Below are 25312 nucleotides of genomic sequence, written 5' to 3'. Positions count from 1 at the left end.
GAAAAGAAAGACTCATATTCCAATGGCCGCTTCCCTCAAGACAAATGCTTTAGAGAAAGCTTTTTTCTAACTTTAATGTTCAAAAGTATCAAGGAAATCTGAGTCATTTGCCTGCTTTGAATTGTACAGAATAAATGGGCTTCTCAATCCCCTGGGCTGTTTCAACATCTCAGCCAGAGGCCTCTATTAATAACCCAGCTAACTCTAGTATGACACTTTCTTGTCCCTGTCTCACAGATGGGAAAACAGCCTGGTGGTGATCCCCCAGTAGAGATGGGGCCAGAGCCCAGTCCTTCTCCCACTTCCCATCCAGCCTCAAGTGAAGCTAAATTGGACATTGGGAAGAATTTATTCACGCAACAGGTGGTCAGGTACAGGAACAGGCTGCCCAGGGAGGTGGTGGAGTCCCCATCCCTGGAGGTGCTTTGGGGATATATGACTGTGGCTCTGAGGGGTGTAGTTTGGTGATGAGACTCAGGAGACAATTGGACTTGATGTCTTGCTCCTGGTGGGCACAGTTAACCAAGTGCTGAGCAAGAGCTAGTAAGTTTTTCAGGTCACACCTCATTATCGTGTTATTGCAAATGCCATGGCATGTCCTATAAAGCCTCGTGTTTGGAGAATTACAGTGTCCAATGAAGTCATACTTTAAAGTCCCCTGCCTGCAAGGGCTCGTGCTTTATCACACTTGTCATGTTATATCCATGCTGGACACCCAGGGATGCTCAGTGGGCTATGAGTCAGCCCAGCATAGCATAGCTCCCTTGCTAAAAGCTCTTTTCTTCCTTATGCTGATAGATAACCCAGTTGGATTGTATGGGTAGATACCCCCAGAAGAATAGTTATTCCGGGGCAGGAGTAGAGTCTCATTTTAAATTCCTCCATATGAGATTATCTGCATAGGAGAAGGTACTTGTGTATCAGGATAAAAGCATCCGTATGGGAATTTACACCAAGATATCCAGACGAGAGCAATCATATCCTAAATCCATTTAACTGATCCGTATGGACATGTACACAGTGTAGGGATGATATCCTGTGCTCCTGTACACTAAATGAAACCATCTGTATTCAAAAAACGTTGTCTTCTGATTCCTCTTCCTGTTGCTGGTTGCTTATATCTTTGGAAATAACAGTAATTTTCTACTTGGCAGCTATATTGGACCAGTATATGCTTCCTGCGGTGTAACCCTCAACTGGCTTAGATGTAGATCTTGGTCTTCTCAAGGCTATGGATGGGCTTCTCAAGGCTGTCTGTCCCGATGGGCCATCAGTCCATGGTCTGTGGCACCCAAGTAAGCAGGAATATGGGAAGTATAATGGGAACCTTCGTCTGAATGTAGCCAGGATAGCAGCTCATGGATAGCAACAAGGCCACATTTTTATGGATTCTGGTTAACGCTGCACTCATTGTACACTGGTGAAAACTCAACGTCTTGGTTAAGCTTTTCAAGCTGCAGGGCTTTCATCCGAAGGAAACCCAGCCGAAATTTAATGTTGTGGGCTCTTTTGCTGTTTGGTCCAAAGGGAGAATGGAACTCTCCAAAAGAGTTTCCTGCAGAAAAATTCCGAGTCTGCAGGAACTGCATTTGTCTACCCAAAAGAGCTATTTCAGTGGGGAACTCCTGGCTAGCTCTGAAGCTCAGTTATTTAGGGCTGAGCTTATGGAGAGATGTCAGCGATGTAGCCAACTATTAGCTAAGTTAGCTGCAGAACTTGATCTCTCACATATTTATCTTTAATAGAAACAGAGCCGTCAGTGGCCTTAGTGGTTATTTGTGTTTCAGATAACTCCCTGCCCTCAGTTTGGGGAAACGATCATTGTTTCCTTATGCCCAAGGAATGACTTCTTCAGAGCAATAGCATCTCCATCTAATAGCTACCACGAGACAAGATTTTGAGGTGTCAGAGAGTATGCAGCAGAGTCTGGATAAAGCCTGTTTAAATAGCAGCAGCTGTACCCATGCTTATGAGACACCTCCTAGGTTTGCTGCGGGACAGGGTCCTAAGTTGTGGCTGTATGAGCACACCTCTATGTAGTCCAGGCTGCTGTCCATTCCCCCCCGAATTCCCCAGCAATGACCTTACTGCAGCTATTTCCATGCCTGTAAATCACCTCATCTGCGTGAGGCAATGCCATTAACTTTGCCACGCGAAGGCAAATTTACAACGGGAAGCAACAGTAAGAAAATACTCCTACAAGAAATGACGTGAGGTCTGCACAGGGCATACCATCCATAAATCCCGGGCAGCCCCACGCACCATGCTGATGAGCCATTCCCACCCACTGGGAAAGACTGGTGCGTTGGCTGAGGATGAAGCAATGGCTTTGGTGCACGGCAGTCTCCAGCTAGAAGAAAAGCCAGAGCAAAGCTTCCATCCAAGGCGATGCCAGCCAGATGTGGGGCACCCTGCTGGGGCACAGTGTTGGGTTTACCCTTGACCCAAGGAAGGAGGTCCCAGTTCCACTGCCCAGAAGCTTCTTATGGCTAAAAAAGTAACCCTGTGCCAAAACCTGAGAACATCTTCTGTGTTTTCCACAGAAGTCTTGGAGCCAGCTCTCCTAGCAAGTCTGGGTCGGGTGCCAAGAAGGCTCTGCTAAAGGAGACCCAACAGCTCATGAATGATCTGTTTAAACAACAAATAAGTGAAATGCCTGCCCTGGCATACAGAGCTGCTAGCTTTCCAGTCCTTTCCAAGGCTGCTGCTGAATAAATATCCCAAGCACACAGGTCTGTATCTTGTTTCCAAGCTCCCTTCCTCTCTCTGTTGTGTCCTGGGGTCTGGACATCCATCCAAGCATCTCTGTCTCTCTTTCAGATCCAGGCTTTGGCTCTGCTGGCCAACCCACTTCTGTGGATTTTCACCTTCCTGCTAGAATTATGCTTCTCTAGGAGCTCTCCAGGTGAGCAAAAAAAAAACAACAACCCAGTCTAGGAAACCCCTTCCTTAAGGTTCCTCTTAAAAATTTTGGGGGACCCATGGCTTTCTCAAAGCATTTGACATTCCCTTGGCTGTGGTGTGCTCCGTGTTGCTCTTCTCATGGTCCTCAGTGCTCCCAAAGAGACAGTCCAGGTTAAAATTACCCTCGGTGTAAAGTCTTTTTTTTTTTTTTTGATGCTGCATATGGAAGGCAGCTGTCAATTAGCAGCTGAAAAAATAGCCTGCAGTGCTAATGAGAGCAAATCTAATAGAGACCTCTTCCAAATTGTTTCCATCCATTTTTTTCAGGGCTTTTAATTGCTGTCATATTAGAAGGATGCCAGAAGGAAAACACGAGGGAAAAGCCCCATTCAGAGGTAGGTTCCTCTCTGCCAGGACTGGCTCGGAAGTAGCCTTCTTCCCTGAGTCTCATTTACAGGAGCTTCTCAACTCTTTTCCAAAGCTGCATTTAGCCCTGGGTCCTGGCCAGCTCCTGCAATCTCATTTCCCTGGCAGTGAGGATGGGAAGAGGGCCCTTGGTTTTGTACCAAGCACTGCAGCCATACCGAAGGCTGGGGATGGATGCTACCTCCCAGCCACCCGCTGTGCTGCATTGTGACTCTTTTATTTTGGAAGGAATGTCATTAAACAGGGGATATTAGGTACTGGAAAAGCAACAGCAAAATATGCAGCATTTCTAAATTCTTACCAAAATAAAGGCTAATTGTTCTGCTGGTAAGATGAGGTGTCCTGGCCCTATTAGGCACTGCAGACAGAAAGCAAGAGAAAAACAAGGCAATGAATGAAACACAGAGAGGGCAACACAAACAAGAAAGCAAAGTGATCTGTGAAACTACTGTATATAATCTCTGCATGTGCATACACATACAAGTTACCCACCTCAGGCCATGGATATACCCCAGAGCTGCTTGGAATTATGTTATTAAAGGCCCCCAAAGCACCTCCTCTTGGCCTTGCTGTGATGCTTGGCCCACCAGCATGGTCCCAAGTAGGAGATAATGCACCAAGCATGCCTTTAATAACCTCGGGACAGTAGCAGCTTTGCAAAACAAACTTTCCCCAGCTGCACCCACCTGGACAGCAGCCTGCTCAGCTGCATCCCATGCTGGCCTCTCCTTTTGGATCCAGCCTCACGGATCTGGGCCAGATCAGGACAACCTGGTCATGACCCTGATGTGGGGACCTGGGGAGTGGGGCAGAGAGGAAGATGATGCTCAGCACAGCCAAGGGTCATATCATGCAGCCTTGGACATCTGGTCTGGGTGTCTCTGCCTGGCTGCCAAGCTCAAGCGCAAAGGGAGAGGGGAGGAGAAAAGCAAATGAACCCCCATCCATGACCCCGATGCTCCCCAGAACCACCTTTTCCCCCTCCTCTGCCCTCTCTGGAGCCTTTTCCAGTGTCCACACACTGCTGACTCTCAGCGCAGGTGTGAAACATCCCCTCTGGAACTCCTGCAGTTATTTCATCACAAATCCTCCCAAGACGAAGCCCTTTATCCCCCCAGATTCCTGGAATACCAAACACTTGGAATGACCTGGAGCATTCCTCTCATCCATCCATCTATCTGTCCCACACCGAGCTTGCCCAGACCATCTGCAAGGTCGTGATCCCCAGCACTGCTGAAAGCACGTGTATGTGTATGGGAGATGTATGGGTCCAGGCAGTCTGAGCGCCAAGCCAGCCATCTGCTTCACAGAATGCCACATGTGCTCGTTGTTTTTAAAAGGGAATGGAGCAAAACAACCCCTCGTGAGATAACGGTCTGCAAAGTCCTCCAAAGTCGGCCCCGAAGAGCTGCAGCTCTCTGGTTGCTGGGGCAGGAAGGTAAATGGGGCAGAAAGACGCACAGCTGGACATGCAAAATGGGTCTGTTTGCAGCTTTCCAGCGGTGCAGGGCAGACGTAGCCCAGAATGGGAAGGAAAGACTTTATTTATGCCAAGGAGAAGCAGTAGATATAACTTTAGGGACAGGGATGGGGCCTGGGGACACCAGATTGTCATGGTGTCCCCAGCTGCTCTTCATCCAGACCCAGTCTTCCCTAACACCTTCACTCTCAATGCCTTTATTAGGTGGCATTACCCATTGCTTGCTGACATCCAAAGCACATCTCAGCTGCGACCAGCTCCCTGTAGCAGCCCTTCCATGACAGCTCCTCTATGCTGGAAGGCTGCAGTCATGCTCCTCTGCCTGCTGTCCTGGCCTAGAATAAACGCAGCCGTCTCTTGTAGATCACAGCTCCTCAGCCCCTTGTCACCCTCGATGGTTGTCTCCAAGTTGTCCTCATCTTTGTGCTTTTGCACACTGACAGGAAGCATGTGCCTTCTTCAGCTGGGCTCCTGGCAGGCTTCCTTGGGCCTGCCATCCCATGGCCAGGGCAAGCCAGACATTCCTGAGACGTCAGCAGCCTGACACAAGGCAGTGCAATGGGACAGTGACTGGGAGGGACAGGAGCAATGATGCTTTTTCATTTCTGCACAAGCACACACCCATTTTTTCACTCCCCCTCTGAGACATTTCCAACCCACGTCTGAATCAGCCCTGGGCTTGGACTAACCCTAACGCAGCCCAACACTCAGCTGCAGACTGAGCTCATAAGGACTTCATAATTTGCTGGCAAACCCCGAGGAACAGGCAACCGTGTTGGAAACAAGCACGGCACCACCAGCCCCCTGCAAAAAGAGGGGGAGGCAGATGGGTTGTGAGGCATGGTGAGGGTGGGCTGGGAGAGCTACCCCTTGGCCATGCAGTGGGGCATCACCAAGTCTCAGGTGCTGGCCACAATCGCCACCACCTGTGCACGACCTTCTCCAGGAGGCTTCTGCCCCGCTCTTGTTTCTTTCTGTTTTGACAGACTCCCTTCCTCTGCCTTTCAGGACTATTCTCTGAGCTCTGATGTCTGCTCAAGATCAGCCTCAGGTATTTTCAGAGGTGATGGAGGAGACTGTGAGAAGAGCTGCCAGTGGCTTAAGCCCTTGGCAAAAAATACGGTGTGTTGGAGAGTTGCCTGCAAAGGGAGCGGGGCTCATGGTGAGAGGGCTGTGCTGTGATCTCAGGCACACGGTGTCCATCCCTCCACCCATCCTCTGGGCTGATACCTCCACAGGTGTTAAAGACATCAGCTGGCCACCCTCCTGGTGGTGTTTTTCCATCTGCCTGCTCTTGACAGCTCGTATTTTTCAAGCCATAGGATGGGTGTGCAGTACTGCAATAGGGCAGTGCCTGAGGATGGAGGCTGGAGCGTAATGAGAGCTGAGTAACCCACAGCTCAGGGAGCACGGAAACAACTGTTTACAAGGGTGGGTAGTGACAGGACAAGGGGGAATGGTTTTAAACTGAGACAGGGGAGGTTTAGGTTGGATATTAGGAGGAAGTGTTTCACACAGAGGGCGGTGAGGCACTGGAACAGGTTGCCCAAGGAGGCTGTGGATGCCCCATCCCTGGAAGCATTCAAGGCCAGGCTGGATGTGGCTCTGGGCAGCCTGGTCTGGTGGTTGGCGACCCTGCACACAGCAGGGGGGTTGAAACTAGATGATCACTGTGGTCCTTTTCAACCCAGGCCATTCTGTGATTCTATGATTCTATTCTATGATTCACACAGTGCTGAGATTTTGGGGTGCTTGCCTCTCAGTGGGATGCATTAGGGCCACTGCAAGGCCCCTGCTGCACCCATGGTCTGCACAATGCTCAGCCAGGGGCCAGACATGGGCTAGGAGATGACAGCTGCAGCTGGGAGAAGAAACACAGCGAGTCCTCCAGGTTTATGTCAGTGAATCAGAACAACAAAGTGACTGCTTCCAAGAAACCTCCCTTCAACCTGCAATTGGAAATACTTTCTGTGCCTTTGTTGCTCAACAGCATACCAGCATCCTCTAAGGGGAATGGTTTTGTTTCTGTGATTGGTGTGTATCAACAGCTTCGCTGCTGCTGCTGATTTTGGGGGTTTTGGTTCAAAAGCAATGAGAGCTCCAATGTCAGAGATGAAGGTCTGGTCTCACCTGCCCCATGGGTGTGAAGTGGCACAACAAGCTTGTTGGCTCTTTTATAGACAGCTCTATTAACGAAGAAGGGGGGAGAATGATAAATGACACCTGGTGTTGGGCAGGGTAAACTACTCACAGGCACTGCATATAGCTGATCTCGAAAATAAATTCCAGCTAAATTCATTAAAACCTTGAAGGAGGGGGAGAGTGGAGGTGAAACAAGTCAGCCAGCCTTTCAAACGTGCGCTCCCGGACCTTCCAGCCTCCATCCAGCAGAAGTCAAGTCGGTGCCGTGCATCCTCTTGCACAGTGCAGGATGCAGCAGGTGAGATCAGCCAAACTCCATCCCCTGCATGGACACCCAAAGGTGAGCAAAGCTCACAAGTTCAGTCCGCATTTGACGTGCAGGGAGTCTTCCAGCCGGCTCCGCTTGGACAGAGGGTAGGACTTCAGAAAATCCAGCTCTGGAAATGTGTTTAATCAGGACAAAGCTTAATTAGAGCCGTCTGGAAGGCTTTTTTTTCCCCCTACGATTCTCTTCTCATGCAAAACAGAGCTTCAGTCGGTGCGGAGGATTATTAGGAATTTCAGCAACAGGGTGGATGCTGTTGTCCAAAATGCCTTCTTCAAACAAACTCTCCTCTGGGGACTTTGAAGTGGTTGAGCTATTTATTCATTTGACTGTCAACGAGGCGCTTTCACAGAAAGCTGCTCTAGAAATGGAGCCTTTCCAGGCGTGGTGGAGTGATGGATTGCTGTTCTGTATGGAAATCAGTTCAAATTTTTCAGCCTCCTGTTCAAACGGGAGGCTTCTATCACTGGCACAGCAGTTGATCGATTCACCGTCGTGCTTTAAGCTCAACAACCTCCAGTAACCTAATAAAGATATATTTTAAACATATACGACCGGTTATATGTAATTTAACAAATATATCCCTCCTGTGCCTTCGCCTTACGTTACACAGAGGGCATCTTAACAGCTTGAGTGATGTTGCTTTTATGATGCACGAGTCGTTTTACTGAACAGCACGACAGAAGTTTGCTCAGGCAGGAATTTCATTAACTTCAGGGTCCTCGTTGCACTCGGTGGCACTGCTCTTGGCATGCAAGAATAATGGGTTCCAGGGCCTGAAATCTCCATTACTTTCCATCCAGATTATTTAAAAGCCATTGGGTGGATTACAAAAGGCTGCTAAGCAATGGTTATTCATCTCTGTGCCCAGAAGTTTGGCATTGCAGGGTTCCCTGAGAACACTTTGGGGTGCTGCAGGAGGAAATGCATGCTCTAAGACAGTTCCTAATTGTCATGTTTATTTTTTGCTCTCCATGCGGCTGTGCCTCTCCCCCTTCTAAACTTAAACTCAGATGGAAACTGAACTCCAGACTGCCTTGGGCACTTGGAGATGTGTCTTCATGGACAAAGCAAGGAGGCTGGCAGCAGTGACGCGCAGCCTGTAAAAGCTCCCTGCTGTAGCAATGTCGCTTTCAGGCACGTGGAGCAGCCCAAGCCAGCCAACACACACCTATTTGTGCAGCGAGCATTAAAAAACAGACCCACCTTGGCCAGATCTGCTCCCAGACCACGGCCATCTCAGCGTGTTTATGGGTGAGGGATGAATGGTGCCTTGTCGTGGCCATGTAGCCACAGCCCACAGCCTGGCTCTGCTCCGCTTGCCAGCCTTTTTATGGGTCCCTGGTCCACAGTTAGCGTAAATTAGACAAGACTCCAAAATAAATAGCCTCCTTCTGTGCTCGTGAGCAGGTCGTGCACGTGGGGAATGCCACGTACTGTAAATAAACGGCTAATAAAAGCGCAGTGTTCTGACAGAATAAATAGCTTTGTGGCTTAAATTAAATAGCTACGCCAACAGCCAGTGAACTATGGAGCTGCTGGGTCCATTCCAAAATACCTTCTTGAGGAGGGCTCCAGCAGGGTCCCATCCTGAGCAGCACTGCTGCTGTGTGACCCCCAGCTCCCACTCTTGCCCCTTGGGTGGGACAGGTCATAGAATCACAGAATGGGTGGGTTGAAAAGGACCACAATGACCATCTAGTTTCAACCCCACTGCTATGTGCAGGGTCGCCAACCACCAGACCAGGCTGCCCAGAGCCACATCCAGGCTGGCCTTGAGGCCTGGCCGTTTTGCTGGGGTTGTGCAATGCTTTGTTTTGGCTCGCAGGCAGAATGAAAGGCAGAATTTAGGGGTCTCATTTCTTGTCAGGCTGGAACCCATCTGAGGAAAATTGATCAAACAATGATGTTATGAGTTGCATTCTTGCTGCTGCTGTTGTCATAAACTCACACAGTTCCTCCTTTATGGAGTGCGCATGCCTCTTTTTTTAGCCTGGGAATTGTTTTAATGCCGAATGACATTGCTCCAGTATCTTAACCAACTTTCCTTTATTGATTACTATGCTCCTTTGTTAGATTTAAATTCCCAGCCCATGCTAGAAGCCCATCTCCCCACACTGCTATCCCATTAGTGATGTCAAACCAGCCGTTTCCAGCAGAGTGCAGACCCCACGTCAGCACTCCCCAGATCCTGCAGACCCATCCTCCCATCAGGCCCATCAAGACATGATTAAGAAGTCACAAAACCCACAGTGAGAAGAGTAAACTGGCGTGGACAATGGCGATGCTAATTGCCTGGCAAGCCTGTACTTAGCACTGCAAGGATCTTTTCCAGCTGGCTATGCCCAGCCTTATCCTTCCCAACAAGGAGGTAAATTTGCAACATGATTATGGTGGCTGCATCCCTCTACCCCATGCCAACTCGCTGCAAGCTGCTCCTGTTGGATGTCCCACAGCACCAGTGGACTCGTGCATGTCTAGAAATGGGAAACCCACCCTTACACAGACCTATATGTAACCTCTTTCTAATCCCTTTTTGTTTCGTGCACCTTTTCTGACCATGTTTAGTCCCTATATGAATGCTGTGGGAGCATCCTTATCACGTCTCCAGCTTCGGATGCCCAACCCGTGTTGCATAGCATTACCATCCAACATGTGCACACCTATCTGCTCTTTGGTATTGCCTTCTCCATTTGCTCTCCTCTGTGTTTTCTTTCCTTAGAAAGCTTCATTTTACACGAAACCACCAAGACACAAAATATCTATAGGAACGTATGAAGCTTGTCATAAAACCCAAACCTCCCTAACGAAAAGCTTCTGCTAGGAGAAGCAAACTCTCTGTTTCATGTTGAGAGGTCCCAGGCACTCTTTCTGGCAAGAAGACTGCAGGAAGAGGCTCTGCGGGGCTCTTGCTTTTACCTGCTGTTTCCTGGGGAGCGAGGAAGATGTCCTGTGTGGGATGGGAGGGGAGTGCTGGGGACATCCTCTCATCCTGGCAGAGGAAGCGATGGATGGAGAGGTAGGACAGGACCTCTCCATCACAGAGACTTGGACCAAAAGCCTGCGCTGTGAAATATTTACTGCGTGGCACGTCTGGTGGAGTCAGATTTCTGTCACCGAGCTTTTTTCCTCTTGCTTTGTATCCACCTCACTTCCTTTTCAGACCCGCCTTGTTCCAGCATTGATGGAAAGTATGCGGCAAAAGACCAGGAGAGCTTATTTTTCCCATCCTTGTTTCAAGAGGTGCTTCCCCTGTAGTCCTGCTAAGGGAAATTCAGGATGGAAAAGACCTGTTGGTTTGCTTTTTTGTGCTCCTGCCAAGGTGAAAGCTTCCCATGCAATGCAGTCCTCAGTGCCTCAGCTCTTCCAGGTTCAAGTGTTGCTGAGATGAAACCTTCCTGTGCTGTGACAGCATAGATAACGCGGGGATGAGAGGTCTTTGTATGATGTGTGGACCTCAAAGTGGCCCAGTCTGAAGGCAAGGTCAGCACCAGTCCTATTTGGGCTTCTGGTCTGGTGCACATCTGGGTTGAGCTTTCCCCTTACCTGCTCCTGTGCTTGCACACCTGGGTGTAATCACCTGAGAGTATCCCCTTGCTACGTGCATACACCAAACCCAGCAAGAAGGGCTGGCCTGTTTAAAACCACAGAGGTTAAACGCTTTTAAACACAAGATTAAAGCCTCTGTGTTTGCTGACCAGAGGGTCTGCTTCCAGACTGAGCACACTGCAGCTGCATTAGCAAGGTGGAGATGCACACACCTGCATGCAGCACATGCAGCACAAGGCATTTGCTGTCTGTGGTTGGAATCCTGCTTCGTTGGCTCCTCATCTGCTGAGCTTTTCAAGTGAATATGGTTCAAATGCTCAGAAGGGGGAAATGCTGACATGGAAAACAGGCAGCAGGCTGCAGGTGTGTGTCAGCATTGCACTCGTGCTACTTCAACACCCACAGGTCCCCAGGACTAGATACGATGACGTCCACAGCTTCTGGGAGTCATGGTGCTACTTCTGGGTGGTGGATCCTGCCAACAAGATGCATCTCTGAGCTCATCCTCAGAATCCAAAGAGCAAATGAGCGTCACATTTCCCCTCCTAGGCCCACATAGGCAGGTCTGAAAGGGATGCTCTGGAGGGTCCCCACACCGTGAGCAAATCCCCGGCCCCATATGTGGGGCCACATCTGGATGTGAACCAGCTGTTGGCAGTCTGAGCCACCCACAGAAAGAGGCCATTGCAGCACAGGCTTTGGGTCACAGAGAGGAAAGCCCAGGAGCTCTCTGCAAGCGTCGGGGCCGTGAAATCTGATTCTGTTGGATGTTATGGGCGAGGAACCTTGAACATCACGGACAGGTGGCCGGGGCTTGGGAAGGGGCTGTAACAAGGCATTGTGGACACAAGATCCTCTTTGTTAGGATGCTGCTGAAGGAGAATTGACTGTGTGAGAGGTTTCGGCACAGCTGCCTGAACTCCTTACCTCCCGCAGATCAAAGCCTGCCTTTCTAATCGTGTCTTTTATTACGCTCTCCAAAACGCTCTCCTGCCATCCCACTGGGTTCGTAGGGGGAACAGGTGTTTTTAAGGGGAGATTAATAGTTTTAAAAGCGTGCCCTGGGAGGCACGGCAATGCATCACGTTCCCGTTGGGATGTGGGATGCTGAACCCGGCAGGCAGGTTCATACCAGAGCATCTCCCTTGCTGGTGCAGGATGCTCATCCCACCTCACATGGACGATGGTCTGGGGTTGCTTTAGGCAGAGCCTGATCTGTCTAGAGCCTGCCCAAGCACAAGCCAGGTTGTCAAGGGAGGCACTGAGGAACCCTCCAAGCTCCAAGTGCCAGCAGCAACACTTGGGGTGCCCCACGCATCCCACCCTGCTGATAAGGGTAGGAGAAGCACTGCTGGGGAGCTCCTGCACAGGGATGGTTGGCCTCTCAAGTGCCCCACTCCATCACTCAAATGCCTCATGCTGGGCAAGGGATCCCCTCACATCCTTCAGATTCCCACTTTTGCACTGGAGATCCTCAAGTCCATCCCCTCAAACCCCCCTCTGCTGGACCAGGGATTTCCTCTTCTCCTTTCCTCAAAACCTGGGGGATTTCTAAGCAAGTGAGTTGAGTGGTGGATGGCGGAGAGAAGAGATGTTATGTTGTTCAAAGATACCGAACGTCTTCACCGTAGAGGACTGAAGTATGTGGAGAGCAAGAATTGCTGGCCCAGGAGCCAGGGTTATTTGGAAGGGGACAGAAACTTGGCTGAGGATCCCGTGGAACAAAGGCAAAAACAGGAAAATGCATAGACATGCCTCGAGAGTCATAAAAACAAAGTTTAGGTTAAATACACACAGGGTCTCCTTTTCCCTTCGCAGGTTAAGAAAGGGCAGCCTGTGCCTGCAGAGCTGCTGGCAGAAGCAATTGCTCCACTTTTTCCTTGCCTGTAGAATAGTGGGAAGAAGAGGGTGGGGTCCCCTTTTTCTCTCCCCCCCCCCTCATCTCCTCAGCATCTCTGGTTTAGGCACGTTCCTTTGATTATAATGCCATGCCTGCACGTTGCTGTAAGCACCTGTCCACAAAGCGCCATGTGATGCAGAGCAGCCCCTTAAATTCACAGTGTCCCATGAAAACGAAACGACGTCGGGTTTTCTCGGGGGAAGGAAATTAAAGATTGGGAAAAAAAAGAATTTCTTAGCAGTGTTCCCAGCCACGGGGATATCCTTGGATGCTCTGCCCCAATGCCAGAGCGGCGGACACTGCATCTTTGTGTTGGGGCATTCCCGAGGCAGAGCTGAGCTGTTTGGGTTGGCTGCGGTGTTACAAGAGGGGAAAGTGGTTGCAGGCTGTAAGCACTCGGAAAAGGGCTGGGTGTAGGAAATGGCCTCCTCTGGGCACATCAGCCACTCGCTGCTTCCTCTCCGCCCCGCACAGCCCATAAAAACAAGGTGTTTGTCCTCTTTGATGGCAGAGGGTAGCGTCAAGCAGGCTTTGATGTCATGGAAGGAAATAATGTATTTAGGCACGGCCCTCGCTCGGGTCAGACGCAGCTGATATAAATCAGGGTACTGAGGAGATGGGGAAGGGTGTGGAGAAGTTCAGCTTGACCCTTTACCACCGTTTTCTTTAACTTTCACATCAAATTAACTTCCCCATTGTTCCGTATCGCTGTGTTACATCTTATTTTTTCCCATCATCAGTCTTTTGTTCCCCTGAAAAGCTTTTGAACAAGACGAGAAAGGGAAACCTTTAGTCATCAGCATTGCAGAGCGCGCCTTCGGATCCCAGACATCACACGAAAGCGGCAGGGGAAAAGCAGAGCTGCCACAACACCCCCAGCAATCGCTCTTGGAAATGGCCTGAGCCTCCTTTGAAAACAACCTACAGCTCCTATGGATGCTCAATACTGCAGAACTCGAACCCATTTCCACCGCCGCATTAGGATTCATAGTGGGCGTAAATGAGTTGCTGAGATTCTCGTGCCATCGTCGCCATAAGGAGCTGAATAAAAACCACATTAAATATACTTCATGCTTCTGCAACAGCTGGCAGCCAAGTCTTAAAGTGCTTTCCAATCCCACGGGCCAAGAGCAGAACCACGATCCTTTCAAGCCAAAGAGATTTCCCATTAATTTAACCTGCTCAGATTTGCCAGGGGCTAGATTTTGAGTGCTTAAATGAAAGAGAAGCTCCCCCAAAAAGGAGATGGACCTGTGTCTGACCACGGGTCTGTCACTGTCTGGAGATAGAAGATGGTGCCCACGAGGCCATCAGTTGACATGGGAGGGGACAGCCTGTGGGAGCTGGGATTTATAGATGGATCCTGCTGGAATCACACAATCACAAGGTTGGAAAGGACCTACAAGATCATCCAGTCCAACCATCCTCCCATCACCATTGCTTCCACAAGCCACTAAACCATACCTCGTAGCTCCTCATCCAGACACGTCTTGAACACTGCCAGGGTGGCGACTCCACCACTTCCCTGGGCAGAAGCTGTTGGAAAGCTGGAAGCGGAGAGAGAAGCAGCAGTGCAGGGTGTGCGACAGGGCAGGTTGGGGCTGGCTTTGTATTTTTCCACGAAATATTTCACTTCCAGAGGCTGGAAGTGAAGCAGCACCTTCTCCCTCGTCCCAAAACCTCGACTAGGGCAGAACAACAAAACCACCCTCCTATCTCCCCAGGTTTTATGCATTCCCCTTGCAGCTGGTGCCCTCTCGCGGAAAGCTCTCATCACTCAATTCTGTCTGCTTTTCCTCTTGCCAGAGCATTGTCCAGCAGCACACAGGAGTCGTGGCATTACCCGAGCCCAGCACGGCCAGTGGGACCCAGGGTGGCCTTCTGTGGGCACGCAGCTAAATCTGCATTGGCATCCATCTGAATAAGGCTGCTCTCCTTCACGTTTATCCTGGAGGGTTGTTATGGTGTTACCTCTCTTGCAGGTATGCATCCATATATCATTAATAAAATACATCTAGGATACACTTAGAGGATATGTATACACAGAGATATCCCATTTTTGCCACTTTTAAATGGATATACCCTGGATATATGTACCCTATATCTTGTTTATATATATATATCTATGTATCTCCTATGAATATATGTGCATACGGAGAAGGGATAAATAAGAGAGACATACGGAGATATGTATGGAGATAGATGTATGAATATTATATCCCACACACGGATATACGGGCTGTAGCCTACTACACCTTCCACGTGCAATACCTCTTAAACATCACCCCATAGGCAGTGCCTGAGTGGAACCCCGCCACGCCCCCAAAGCTCTGCCTCCGCCCCACAAGCGCTCCCCGCCCCGAAGTCCTCCAGAGCATAAGAGAGTTAGAGAGAGGCGCCCCGGGTGTTTAGAGGACGGAAGTACGTAATGTCTGAGACGGAAGTGACGCCAAGGCGCGGCCGCCGCCTGAGGGAAGGCAGTTGTGGCCGCGGGAGGATGCCGGTGGCGGTGATGGCGGAGGGCGGTTTCGGCTTCAGGAAGCTGCTGGAGCAGTGCGAAACTCAGGAGCTGGAGGTGCGGGGGGCCGTTGTGGGGCTGGCTTGGGGCTGGGGTTCCAGCTGGCCGTTTGTGCTGGCGGAAAGCGCCTCGGAACTCGCGGGGCTGCAGGCGGGTGAGCGCGCTTTGGTGTGAGTTGTAGGGAGGGGCTGGAGGGGGAAGGGAGAGAAGTCCGGTTGTGTGCGGCTGCCGTGTGATTGAGGAAAGGAAGGTGTTGGACGGAGGGGGGCGGTGAGCTGGGCTGGGAGAATTGCTTCTAGGTTTGTGAGGCTTCGGTTAGAGGGTCTACGCTGGGATGTTCCTGTATGCTGTTCTAAGTTTGAGTGTGTGAAGAGTTCCTAAATCTGATCGTGTGCAGTGCTGGCTTATCATTAAGGCCAACATATATCAGCCTTCATCGCTCAGCGTTCATGAACTTAAATCAGCAAAAGGAGTTCCCCACGCAAAAATCATCATAACCCCAATAAAGGTGGACAGTTTCCACCTTCCTGCCCCTTGTCCATTGGCTATGCTACAACAACCCGAATTCCTCATAATGCTCTGCTAATAATCATAATACCAAAATCCTGTGGTAAATGCAGGTGTTGCCATGGTGGTGCCAAAAGCCACTCTCTGGTGATATCTACAAACCTCTCAGGAGGGGTCTTGTGGAGTTTGTGGCACTTTTCTAAGCACCAAGCTTGTGCATCCTACTGTAGTGATTTGAAAGAAAGGAGAAATCTGAATTTTCCCCTTTTGCATACTCTTTAGTGATTCTGAGTTTAGATCCTGTTATCTTAGCAATGGAAAAGAGAGAGTTGATGTAGTCATTGTTTGCTTGGGGTGTTTTTCAGCTTGCTGTTGATGAGCAGCAGGGTTTTACAGGAGAAGGAATAACCCTTAAATGGAAAGAGGCACTGCCAATAGTTCTGCAGTGCTGAGCCTCACTTGAAAACAAACAAAAAAGAATCTTTTGTTTCAATTTTTTGTTTCCCTGCTGAGCCCAGGTGTCCACTCATACTTCTACCATGGTACTGCAGCTTCTTAATGTGCCCCTAGTTCAGTGGAAGGGCATTATGAAATCGTGGAAGAGCTGCTGTGCTGGAAATGTGGGCAGTCTACTTCCTCAGGTGATGGATGCACGTGTATAGTGAAGAATTGTACCCTTGTACTATGTGGAAGAGTTGTGTGTTTTACTTGGAAGCTGTATACCTGAGCAGATCCTCCAAGGAGCACCTGTACAGAAGTTACGGTGCTGACGTTAATTAGAGAAGTGTGAGAGGAGGGATAGTTAGGCTAACAAAGTGGTGCTGCTCCTCAGGCAATGTGTTAAGTTGCTGTACTAAATGGATTCCCGCTGAGAAATGTCAGTTCATTTACGGCTTGCTTCTATATATGCAATTATCTTTTCATCCAAATTTAACAGCCTACAGAGCAGTGGTTGTTGTCTGGCGTGGGCAGCTGGTTTGAGCCTGCCTTGTCCGGGCTTTGGCCTGTGGGCTGCCTTCTGAGTGTCAGGGATGGAGCCCATGAGGTTTGGGGCTTTGCTTCTGCATCCAGAGATGACACTGACTAGAAGAGGTGGTTCTGAGAAAGCATGAAGTTGGTTGCTGCTTCTGTGAGCTAGAGCTAGAATGTTGGTGTATGAAGTATGTGATTTTTTTTCTTATGGCAAAAAAAAAGTAAGCTTTATAAGTAAAACTTGTAGCATATGCAAGTTATTTATCATAGAAAGATACAGCTGTATTAATAAAGTACTGTAATAACTTTTATTGTAAACGAAGCATATAAGCCTCCAATGATTTGTCCACAGCCATTGCCTAATAATAATAATAAAAAAACTGCCCTGAAATGCTCTGTTTTACTGAACTTAGCTGCTTTTAAAATACCTAACAAAGTGATTTGCACTTGTTCTTTAGGCTCCTGGAGGAATCGCAACGCCCCTTGTTTATGGCCAACTTCTAGCTTTATACCTGTTGCATAATGACATGTAAGTGGCTCTTATTAATCTTTAACCTCAGACGTTGGATTTGTTTCTATTAGCCTGATCCAGATCGGTCTGTAGTTACTGGATTACTAACAGTCAGTCGTGTGACTAACAACATGCATGTAAGTAAATGGTCTCATCTTAAAATAAACAACTAAGATTTAAAAAAAGATATCCCACATGAAGTCTTTCGACCATTACTCTGTCAGGAAGAATTCTCCTATGTTGGTGCTTCCCTGCTCTCCCTGATCATTGGGAAACAAGTTGAATTTTAACAGCTGCTTAACTACTGGAATTGGCTCCTTTGGAAGGTGTTGAATGTTTCGGTGTTTTGACTTGTAGCTTTTCAAGGCTGCATTTCCTTTGAGTAAGATTGCAAGCTGCTGCTCGTGTCTGAAGTTATCCTATGGTAACTTTAAGCTTTCTGTATTAAAGACTAATGAATGTTGATGGTTTAAACCAAGCTAAATCTGTATGTCGAGCCATCTGAATAAAACCCTAGCCGTTTAAATGTAGCCTGATGGATTAGTAAAAGTAAGAATTTGATTCTTTCCACTTAAAATTTTATTGAAATAGTGTTTGTCTATTCAGGCAGAGTAAATGACACTGCTATGTAGGTAGACTGTCGGCTCGTTGGTCTAGGGGTATGATTCTCGCTTAGGGTGCGAGAGGTCCCGGGTTCAAATCCCGGACGAGCCCTTCTTTTCCAGGTTGGAACTAGATGATCTTGACAGGTCCTTTGCAATCTAAGCCGTTCTGTGATTCTCCCAGGGCAAATTCCATCCTGTGTTGAGGTCGCGTAGTAGGTTGATTCAAATTAATTTTGATCTGATATTGTAGAACTGTGCCATGAACAAAACTTGTACCGTTAACAAATAATATTAGTGCTTCATTTTTAGCTCATGCTCTTAAGTTTCTGTTTTTGTTTTATAATATATCAGTACATTAGTGTGTGTGTGTGTGTGTGTGTATATATATATTTATAATATGCATATATTGGTGGGGAGTGTGCTCAGGAAAGGCACTGAGAAGTCTTTTAAACTTTCTTTAGGAACAACGCACGGTACCTTTGGAAAAGAATCCCTCCTGCTATCAAATCTGTAAGTACTTCATAAAATTCCAGTTGATACATGAAATTGGTTTCGTAAGCTTGAAAACAGTGACTTTTTTTTCTTCTCTTGAGGTTTCTGTTTAAGTAGCCTCGGACTTGGTTCTGTGCCATGAACACACGACCAGCAGATGGCACACCAGTCTTGAATAGATGTTCAAGTTGTGAATCTGACTATTGCTTCTTTTCCTTCTCAAGTAATCTCATGACATAGAGTTCTCTAAGTCTAGAGTTTTTATTAGAAGACCTCATAATAAAGAGTAGTCAGCTGGAGGAAAGTAGTGACTCTGGTCTAAACATCTGATTCTGGGCTGCAGTTGCACTCCATGTGAGGATGCAGGATACCTTATGCAGTGAATTATAACTTGATTTTAGTTGTACCATCAAATTCAACTTTCTGAAGCCACTTTGTTTTGCACTACCTTTGGATCCAAGATGCATTTTGAGGCTGTAGCTACTTAAATCAAAGATATTACTCTATTACCCACACTGGTGTTTGGTTCTTCTGGTAGAATGGTGTTCATTCTGAACCTGTTGACCAATGTGCAACACAGTAGAAGTAGCCCTTAAAACCAGCAGTGGGAAAACAGCTGTAGTGAGCATGGTACCATTTTAAACGTGATCTGTGTTCGAGACTTTCAAACTAAATTGTTTTCACTATGCAGACAGCATCTACACTTGGTAAAACATATGTTAGAGAAGGAAACATCTCTTTGAGGAGAAAATAAGCTTTGCTTGTACTTGGCAACTCCAGTCAACAGTCTTGAGTACAAACTATCCTCCATGGTTTTAGCTGCTTTGCCAGCCTGAATTGATACAACTGCTGTGAGCAGACTTTGCTCATGTGGGTGATAATCTTTGGCAGAAGGATGGGTCAGAAAACAGCAGCGATGGTAGTTATTAAAACAAGAATTCCCAGTGCTCCTCTCTTCATCATTATGTGTATTATCTGTTTGCAACGGGGAAAGGAAGACAGTAGCAATGAGTGTGTACAGAATGGTCATTGTAGAGGACAGACAACTCTGGATTAACTGTTTGTGTCACAACAGGCAAATGCTGAGCTTGGTGCAGTTTGGTCAGTAGGACAAAGAATCTGGCAAAGAGACTTCCCAGGAATCTATACAACAATCAGTGCACATCAGTGGTCTGAGACTGTTCAACCAATCATGGAAGCACTCAGAGGTACAAACTGAGCTCCTGCAGGTAGCATGTAACCTGAAGTTATTTGTGGATGTTTTTAACAAAGACTGCTTGGGATTGCTAACAATCTAAATGGTCAGGAAGCTTGCCAAGATTTTGTTTTACTTAGAGGATTTTAGGTACTGGGTGTAAAAGGAAAGTTTGCTACAAAAACTTTTAGATTATAACTGACATACTTTCATCTGTTGCTTCTTGTTGTGTGTTCTTGGAGTTTCAAATAGTTTGTTCTGTTCTGTGATAGCACAATGGACTACTAGATACACAACTTGGTCAAACTCATTTACCCAACAATGTTGGCAGTTCGGTTTGGCATTTCAGAACCTTGTGATGCTTATAAAAGTTTCTTTTAAATGTGGCTTTAAATGGTTTAGCGTGTATAGTCTGTCTGATATTAATGTGCAAATAACCAGTCTTGCTACCAGAGGGCGCTACAGACTGCTAAAAAAAAACCTTTTTTTTGCAAAAGACATCAGAAATTTTCTGTGGTTTTAGGAGCAACTGCTTTGCAGAGGCTTTGCTATCAAAGCAGACCTGGTGGGGGGGGGGGGAAAGGCATGAATAGTTGTAACTAAGTGCTATTTTTTAAATGTTTTTTCATGATTTTCTGATTTTTCTGAACAGTTTGAGGCAAGTTTTATTTTTAATGGTGAATACCATCTAAAGCTGAGCTTCCCAAACTGCGTTTGGAGATGAAATGCTGTCCCTGAGGGGTTTTCTCATGGCATAAGCAAGCTGTTGTCTCTATTTGTGACCCTTGAGACTTGAATAAATTGTTGGAAGGGAGGACTTTGAGGTTTTAGTGGTTTTCCAAATGGGTTTTGTGCTGTTTGAATTGAAAACAGTATCTCAGATTTCCTAGCTATGGAGTTGAGTTTACTGTCTGCTTACAGCATTTCTCTCTTTCTAGATGCAACCCGGAGGCGAGCTTTTGGACTGGTTTCTCAGGCATATACCTCAATAGTTGCAGATGATTTCGCAGCCTTTGTTGGGCTTCCCGTAGAAGAAGCTGTGAAAGGTACTTTGTATCAGTTACTGAGATTTCTGCAAATGGTCAGAGCCATAAGTGGTGGTAAATAGAAACATGTATACAAACTCAGAAATTATCATAAAGAAAATTAGTGAGGCAGTAAGTAGTGGCACATTGCTTAGCAAATAGTAGTGTGGGATAAATGTTTTGCCATTGTTATTTTCTTCTTGTGTGTGGGTGTGTCAAAGCAATTCAGCAGTGAACACAAAGTGAAAGATGAGAAGGCTCACGTGTTGTTATTTCAAGAGCTTGTTTGTTGAACTAAATGAATACCCAAAAGAAGTATCCTGGGTTTGTAGCTGTACTGAGGTGCTTTTATATTGGTCTTAGTGTGCATCTGTTTTGTTTCTGACAGCTGTATAAGGTTTGTTGTTACAAATGTAAAAACATGTCTTTTCAGGTGTATTAGAACAGGGCTGGCAAGCAGACTTCTCCACTCGTATGGTAATGCCTAAAAAGCCAGGTAGGTGGAGCTGTTATTTCATTAGACATTGAATTTAACATTCTCTAATTATTTAGATGCTAGTTTTTTTAATTAAAATTGTGCATAATAATCTTCTACATATTTTATGTGGACTTGCACAGCTGTGAAAAATGGAATGTTAATAAAGTGTAGGGAGTACAAATTAGTGAGTTTAGTTTAAGGTTACAAGCAGTCTGGGTTAAACTAAATCCTCAAATTAACATTTTTAAACAAAAGCAGACAGGATATGCTACGGTTTCTCCTTCTCCTCTGCTGTTGGCTCTGACTCAGTAAGTTGGATGACCTCAAATGACACATCTTAATTTAATAACGATGAGCAAAAATATGCCATTTTCAAACCTGAGAACTTTTGTTAGGAAAAGTTGAACTTCAGGCAGGGATTTGGTAGATCTTTGTTCTGAGGACTTAAAGTTGTTATAATTGTCTTTGCTTTTCAACTATTGTGCTGTTAATAATAGGATTGACATTTCTGCAAAAACACTTTTCTCTTAAGGTGGTATCTAAGGCTTTAAGGTTTTCTATCTGAAACAACAATGAACATAAAGCTGTGAAGGCTGAGATATGTCTTGTCTTAAGCTGTGTGGTACAACTCTGGAAATAGGAGTCAAATTGTCACGTAGCTAACGTCTATAAAGCTAAGGGCAGGAGGAAAGACTCTTCTGTATGGGCAGAATTCTTAGGTGTTCAGAGCCCAGAACGTTTTATTAAACTTGTGTCAGGCAAAAAGAGGCACTTGTCTGTTTTGAAGCTGCATGTTATTCACTGGACGTTGAGTATTGTGCATTTTAACACTGAAGTAAAACTTCGGCCTGAATAGGCCTAATTTTAAATACCTCTTTTAATGCAGTTTTGGCTTGGTGTATATGATTGTTTAAAATCAGTGCAGTGGGCTAAATTCTGTTGTATTTTTCTATAGGTGTACTGGACGCTTCCTTTAACAGATTTATTCCTTCATCAGGTATTTCCTGTTTGTGTACAGTTTATTTGCACATGTTGAAGACTTGCATGATTAATATAAAGAGTTTCATCAGCACTACAAAATATTACTTGAATCCTGGAGAATTATGTTCATTCCTTACAAACAAATACAATTGGGCTACTTACACATTTGTCTTCTCTTCCTCTTATGTATGAATGTACATTTTAAGCAGTTCCCAAAATGTTTGCCAGAAGTGTCTAAAATGTAGAGATTTAATTTCAAGCCAAATTGAAGGGCTAGAGTCTTGCTTTTCAAAGCCATTCTTTTGCTTGTCAGCCTCGTCCTAATGTGTATTTGTAGACCTAAGCAGTGTTTCTTTTAACTGCATCTTGAATGTTGCCTGTTAACTTTTAAGAAGGAAAATTACATCGCATTTATCTTACTGTTTTTAGTTATTTTTAATTCCTGACTTACCCTAGTTTTTTAGGGTTTTAATCACTTGTTTTCCAGTCTATCCTTACTCTTCTAAGCTAGCATTTATACAAGGACCTGTAAATGCACTGCCTTTTCCCACAACCTGTGCAGTGCTTTTCGTTAGTCTGATAACCGAGTAGATTTATTACGTTCAGTATGACAACTTGTAAGGAAAGGAGCAGCTGAAGAGCTCCAGGAGTCTTTTTTTTTCCTCAAGTGGAGATACTGTCAATCCTCATTATTCAGATTCCAGTATATGCAACATGTTTTCTGGAAGCATGCTGAAAACTGGAACCTGTTACCTTTGCTGTTAGTAACTCTTGGACAACTTGATGTTGCAGATGACAGAAAAGTAGTCTGTCAGCTAAAGCTGTGTAGTTAAGAGAGCAAACTTAGGTATGTGCCCTGTCAGTATCTCATGTTTAAGCTTTCCTTGCTGCTGTGATGGGTGGTTGATTTGCATTCTTAATTTCATTAATGCGATATTTGTTTTATTTTTCTAGAACCTGCTCCAGTTCCACCAATTCCAAATGAACAGCAGTTGGCCAGATTGACCGACTATGTGGCTTTCCTTGAAAATTGATGAACCTGCTTCTCTGTGTAGAGCAACTTGGGAATCCTGTGTACTGACAGTTCTAGAAATCTAAGACTTATTTTGTATTTGTTAAATGTTGCAGCATCCCCTTTCAAATGTGTAAAGTATACAGTGTATGTTATCCTAGTTTGTTTTGCCAAAGCCAAGCTAGCAATTGAAACAATCCTTTAACTTCTGTAAAACTTCTTCAGTAGGTACACAGCAGTATTACACAGTAAGTTTTCTTTTTTTACTGACTTGTAGCCAAGAGATGCGGAACTTTTTTCAGGTATATCATAAGTGGAGAAGAAAATGTTGAGTAATGAGACAGGTTAATGGCATTAGGGGGTCAATGTTACTTGGTTACGTGCTTCTGTGGTGAGCACTGCAGTGCTTAGTGCAGGGCAGTTGCATGTTCATCGAAAGTACAAAGTGACAGACTGCTCTACCTGAGTCTGTAGAGAATGTTTTGATGAAACAGTAACAAAGCAACTTACAGTAACTCTTTTGGAAGTCTTTGACATTTTTCTTAGAGTTGATCTATTTTTCCTTGTTGGTCTCTGTAGTTTAAATCTTCTTGTTTCAATTGAGATTTCACACTGAGCATATTTTTATGGCAGAATGATTGGAGTCCTTTAAGGAAAGGCAAAGATTCGCTTTGAGGAATAAGTGTTTTACTTTTGCAGGTTTTATTTTTCAGTACACATAGGACACTAGGTATTTTGCTTGGAAACCATATACCTTCTCAAAGCCTGTCATGGTGTGGTTCTTTCCAGTACAGTGAACCTGGATCTGCTACAAACAGCTCTCACCTGCCCTTAAGCTTTCTGAATTACTTCTGCAGTTGCTGGAAAGGACTTTAAAAATCAGCTACCTACGTCAGATAGGTTTCCCTGAGTAGGGAGGCCAGACAGGAGAAGGAGAATTTTGTGCTGCAATGTCAGTTCGAGGAATAAATTTCCTATACCAGAGCACTGCTTAAGCTGTGAGTGGATGTTAGAAACAAAAAGATGAGTTGCATTCCCAGGCTTTTTACCATTCTTATGATGGCAACGACTGTGGAGAATAGTGGTGCTTGAAAGGGCAGTGCATGCCATCACTCACTTCTAATCCCCCTTTTTCAACATCATATTCAGTGGTTTGTTGATGTCAGGTGTGCTCTGTTATGATTGTTTTTCCAGTGTGCACTACCTACTGTACATTCTCTTGTTGGGGGGATGTGTTAGCAGGGAGGAATTCTAAACTGTGCACTGCTGCTTTGAGCGCTCCCTTTATATGTAAACATTTAGTCAAAATGATTATTTATTTGAAACTAACCTAAGACCTGGATTGCTAAATATGATGCAAACTTATCTTCAGTGATATTAAAGAACATGTTTACACTGACCTTGTGTACCTCGTTTTTAATTTTCTTGAGTGCAGTTCTGGTTTGGCTTGCTTTTTTTCAATGGATTCTGATTGGCCTAATTTGAAGAGGGCTAGTTAAAGGTTAGTATAGTGCTTTGTCCAGACAGGCGTTTAGAACAACTTCATGTTTATGTGAAAATTAAAATACTGGCCTTCAGGTGTCACATAAAATGTACAAAGGTGTAAAGCACTTGAACTAAGTGGAAAATTTTCCCTTCTGTGTGTATGTATGGGGCAATATTGTTGGATTTTTTTTGTGGATGCTGGTAATCTGTGACTTAAATGTAGTAGTTGGATTCTTGTGATCTGTTCAGTTTTCTCAAGCTCATCATTTTGAGATAGTGTCTGGTCTGCTGCAGAGCTGAAGGTGATTTTTAGTTTTGGGTGTGCAATTAACCCATTTCATGCCTGGAGTTCTATGCTTCTAGCCATGCTGTTCTGTTTCATCATCTTTGCCATCTAAGCTACTCCGGAGCTTTCATCTTCATTGCCCTTATTTGTGCTTGCTGCCACAGCAGCAGGCTGTTTTGTTTGTTTCCAATCCTTTTTAAGACTGCCTTTGTCCTAACATCTCTTGAGCAGTGCTCTATTCTCAAAATAATAGCGACAGTTATTTCAGTATCTTCAATATCAGCTGTGATAACTAGTTTGTGCATCATTGCATGTTCAGGGTTTTTTCTCTTCTACTTAGTGCAATACGTGCACGGGTAACAAATGCACAGTGAACAAGTAGATAAAATTCAGTATTTTAAGGTATTATCTCTGCAAGCAGAATTCTTGATTAACTTTTATAATGTTTACATTCTTGCCTTGCTAGCATAAATAACTTAAAATATAACAGGTCTTGTGGTGAATAATGGTGGTCTCCAT

General features: G+C 45.8%; 1 protein-coding gene, 2 long non-coding RNA genes and 1 other non-coding gene across 4 annotated transcripts; 3 read left to right on the top strand and 1 right to left on the bottom strand.

Annotated features, from left to right (window-relative positions):
- Positions 1-1529: 1529 nt before the first annotated feature.
- Positions 1530-6334, top strand: LOC121113394. The gene is made up of 4 exons (XR_005861525.1): positions 1530-2732; positions 2821-2905; positions 3232-4768; positions 5015-6334. It is a non-coding gene; the product is annotated as an uncharacterized LOC121113394 (long non-coding RNA).
- On the bottom strand, positions 3202-4393 carry LOC121113395. Its single transcript, XR_005861526.1, has 4 exons — positions 4303-4393; positions 4017-4126; positions 3632-3688; positions 3202-3431 (listed from the first exon to the last, which is right to left on the bottom strand). It is a non-coding gene; the product is annotated as an uncharacterized LOC121113395 (long non-coding RNA).
- Positions 6335-15195: 8861 nt separating the features above from the next.
- COPS8 (COP9 signalosome subunit 8) lies at positions 15196-24421 on the top strand. Its single transcript, NM_001048007.2, has 8 exons — positions 15196-15301; positions 17182-17252; positions 18301-18349; positions 19407-19539; positions 20465-20572; positions 20985-21047; positions 21985-22026; positions 22965-24421. Exons 1-8 carry the CDS (start codon positions 15224-15226, stop codon positions 23042-23044), a joined length of 624 nt encoding a protein of 207 aa, NP_001041472.2. The 5' UTR covers positions 15196-15223; the 3' UTR covers positions 23045-24421.
- Positions 17877-17948, top strand: TRNAP-AGG. The gene has a single exon. It is a non-coding gene; the product is annotated as a tRNA-Pro (tRNA).
- Positions 24422-25312: the final 891 nt, after the last annotated feature.

This window comes from Gallus gallus, chromosome 7 (genome assembly GCF_016699485.2).
Source record: "Gallus gallus isolate bGalGal1 chromosome 7, bGalGal1.mat.broiler.GRCg7b, whole genome shotgun sequence".
Lineage (NCBI taxonomy): Eukaryota > Metazoa > Chordata > Aves > Galliformes > Phasianidae > Gallus > Gallus gallus.
Note: the sequence above shows the minus strand (reverse complement) of the source record. Positions and strands in the feature narration are given on the sequence as shown.

Bases quoted from the DNA above. Each gene is read 5' to 3' on its own strand.
- COPS8 (NM_001048007.2), top strand. From the start codon at position 15,224: ATGCCGGTGGCGGTGATGGCGGAGGGCGGTTTCGGCTTCAGGAAGCTG. The intron at 18,350-19,406 runs GTAAGTACTTCA...GTGTCACAACAG, and splicing joins TCCCTCCTGCTATCAAATCT to GCAAATGCTGAGCTTGGTGC. The intron at 20,573-20,984 runs GTACTTTGTATC...ATGTCTTTTCAG, and splicing joins CGTAGAAGAAGCTGTGAAAG to GTGTATTAGAACAGGGCTGG.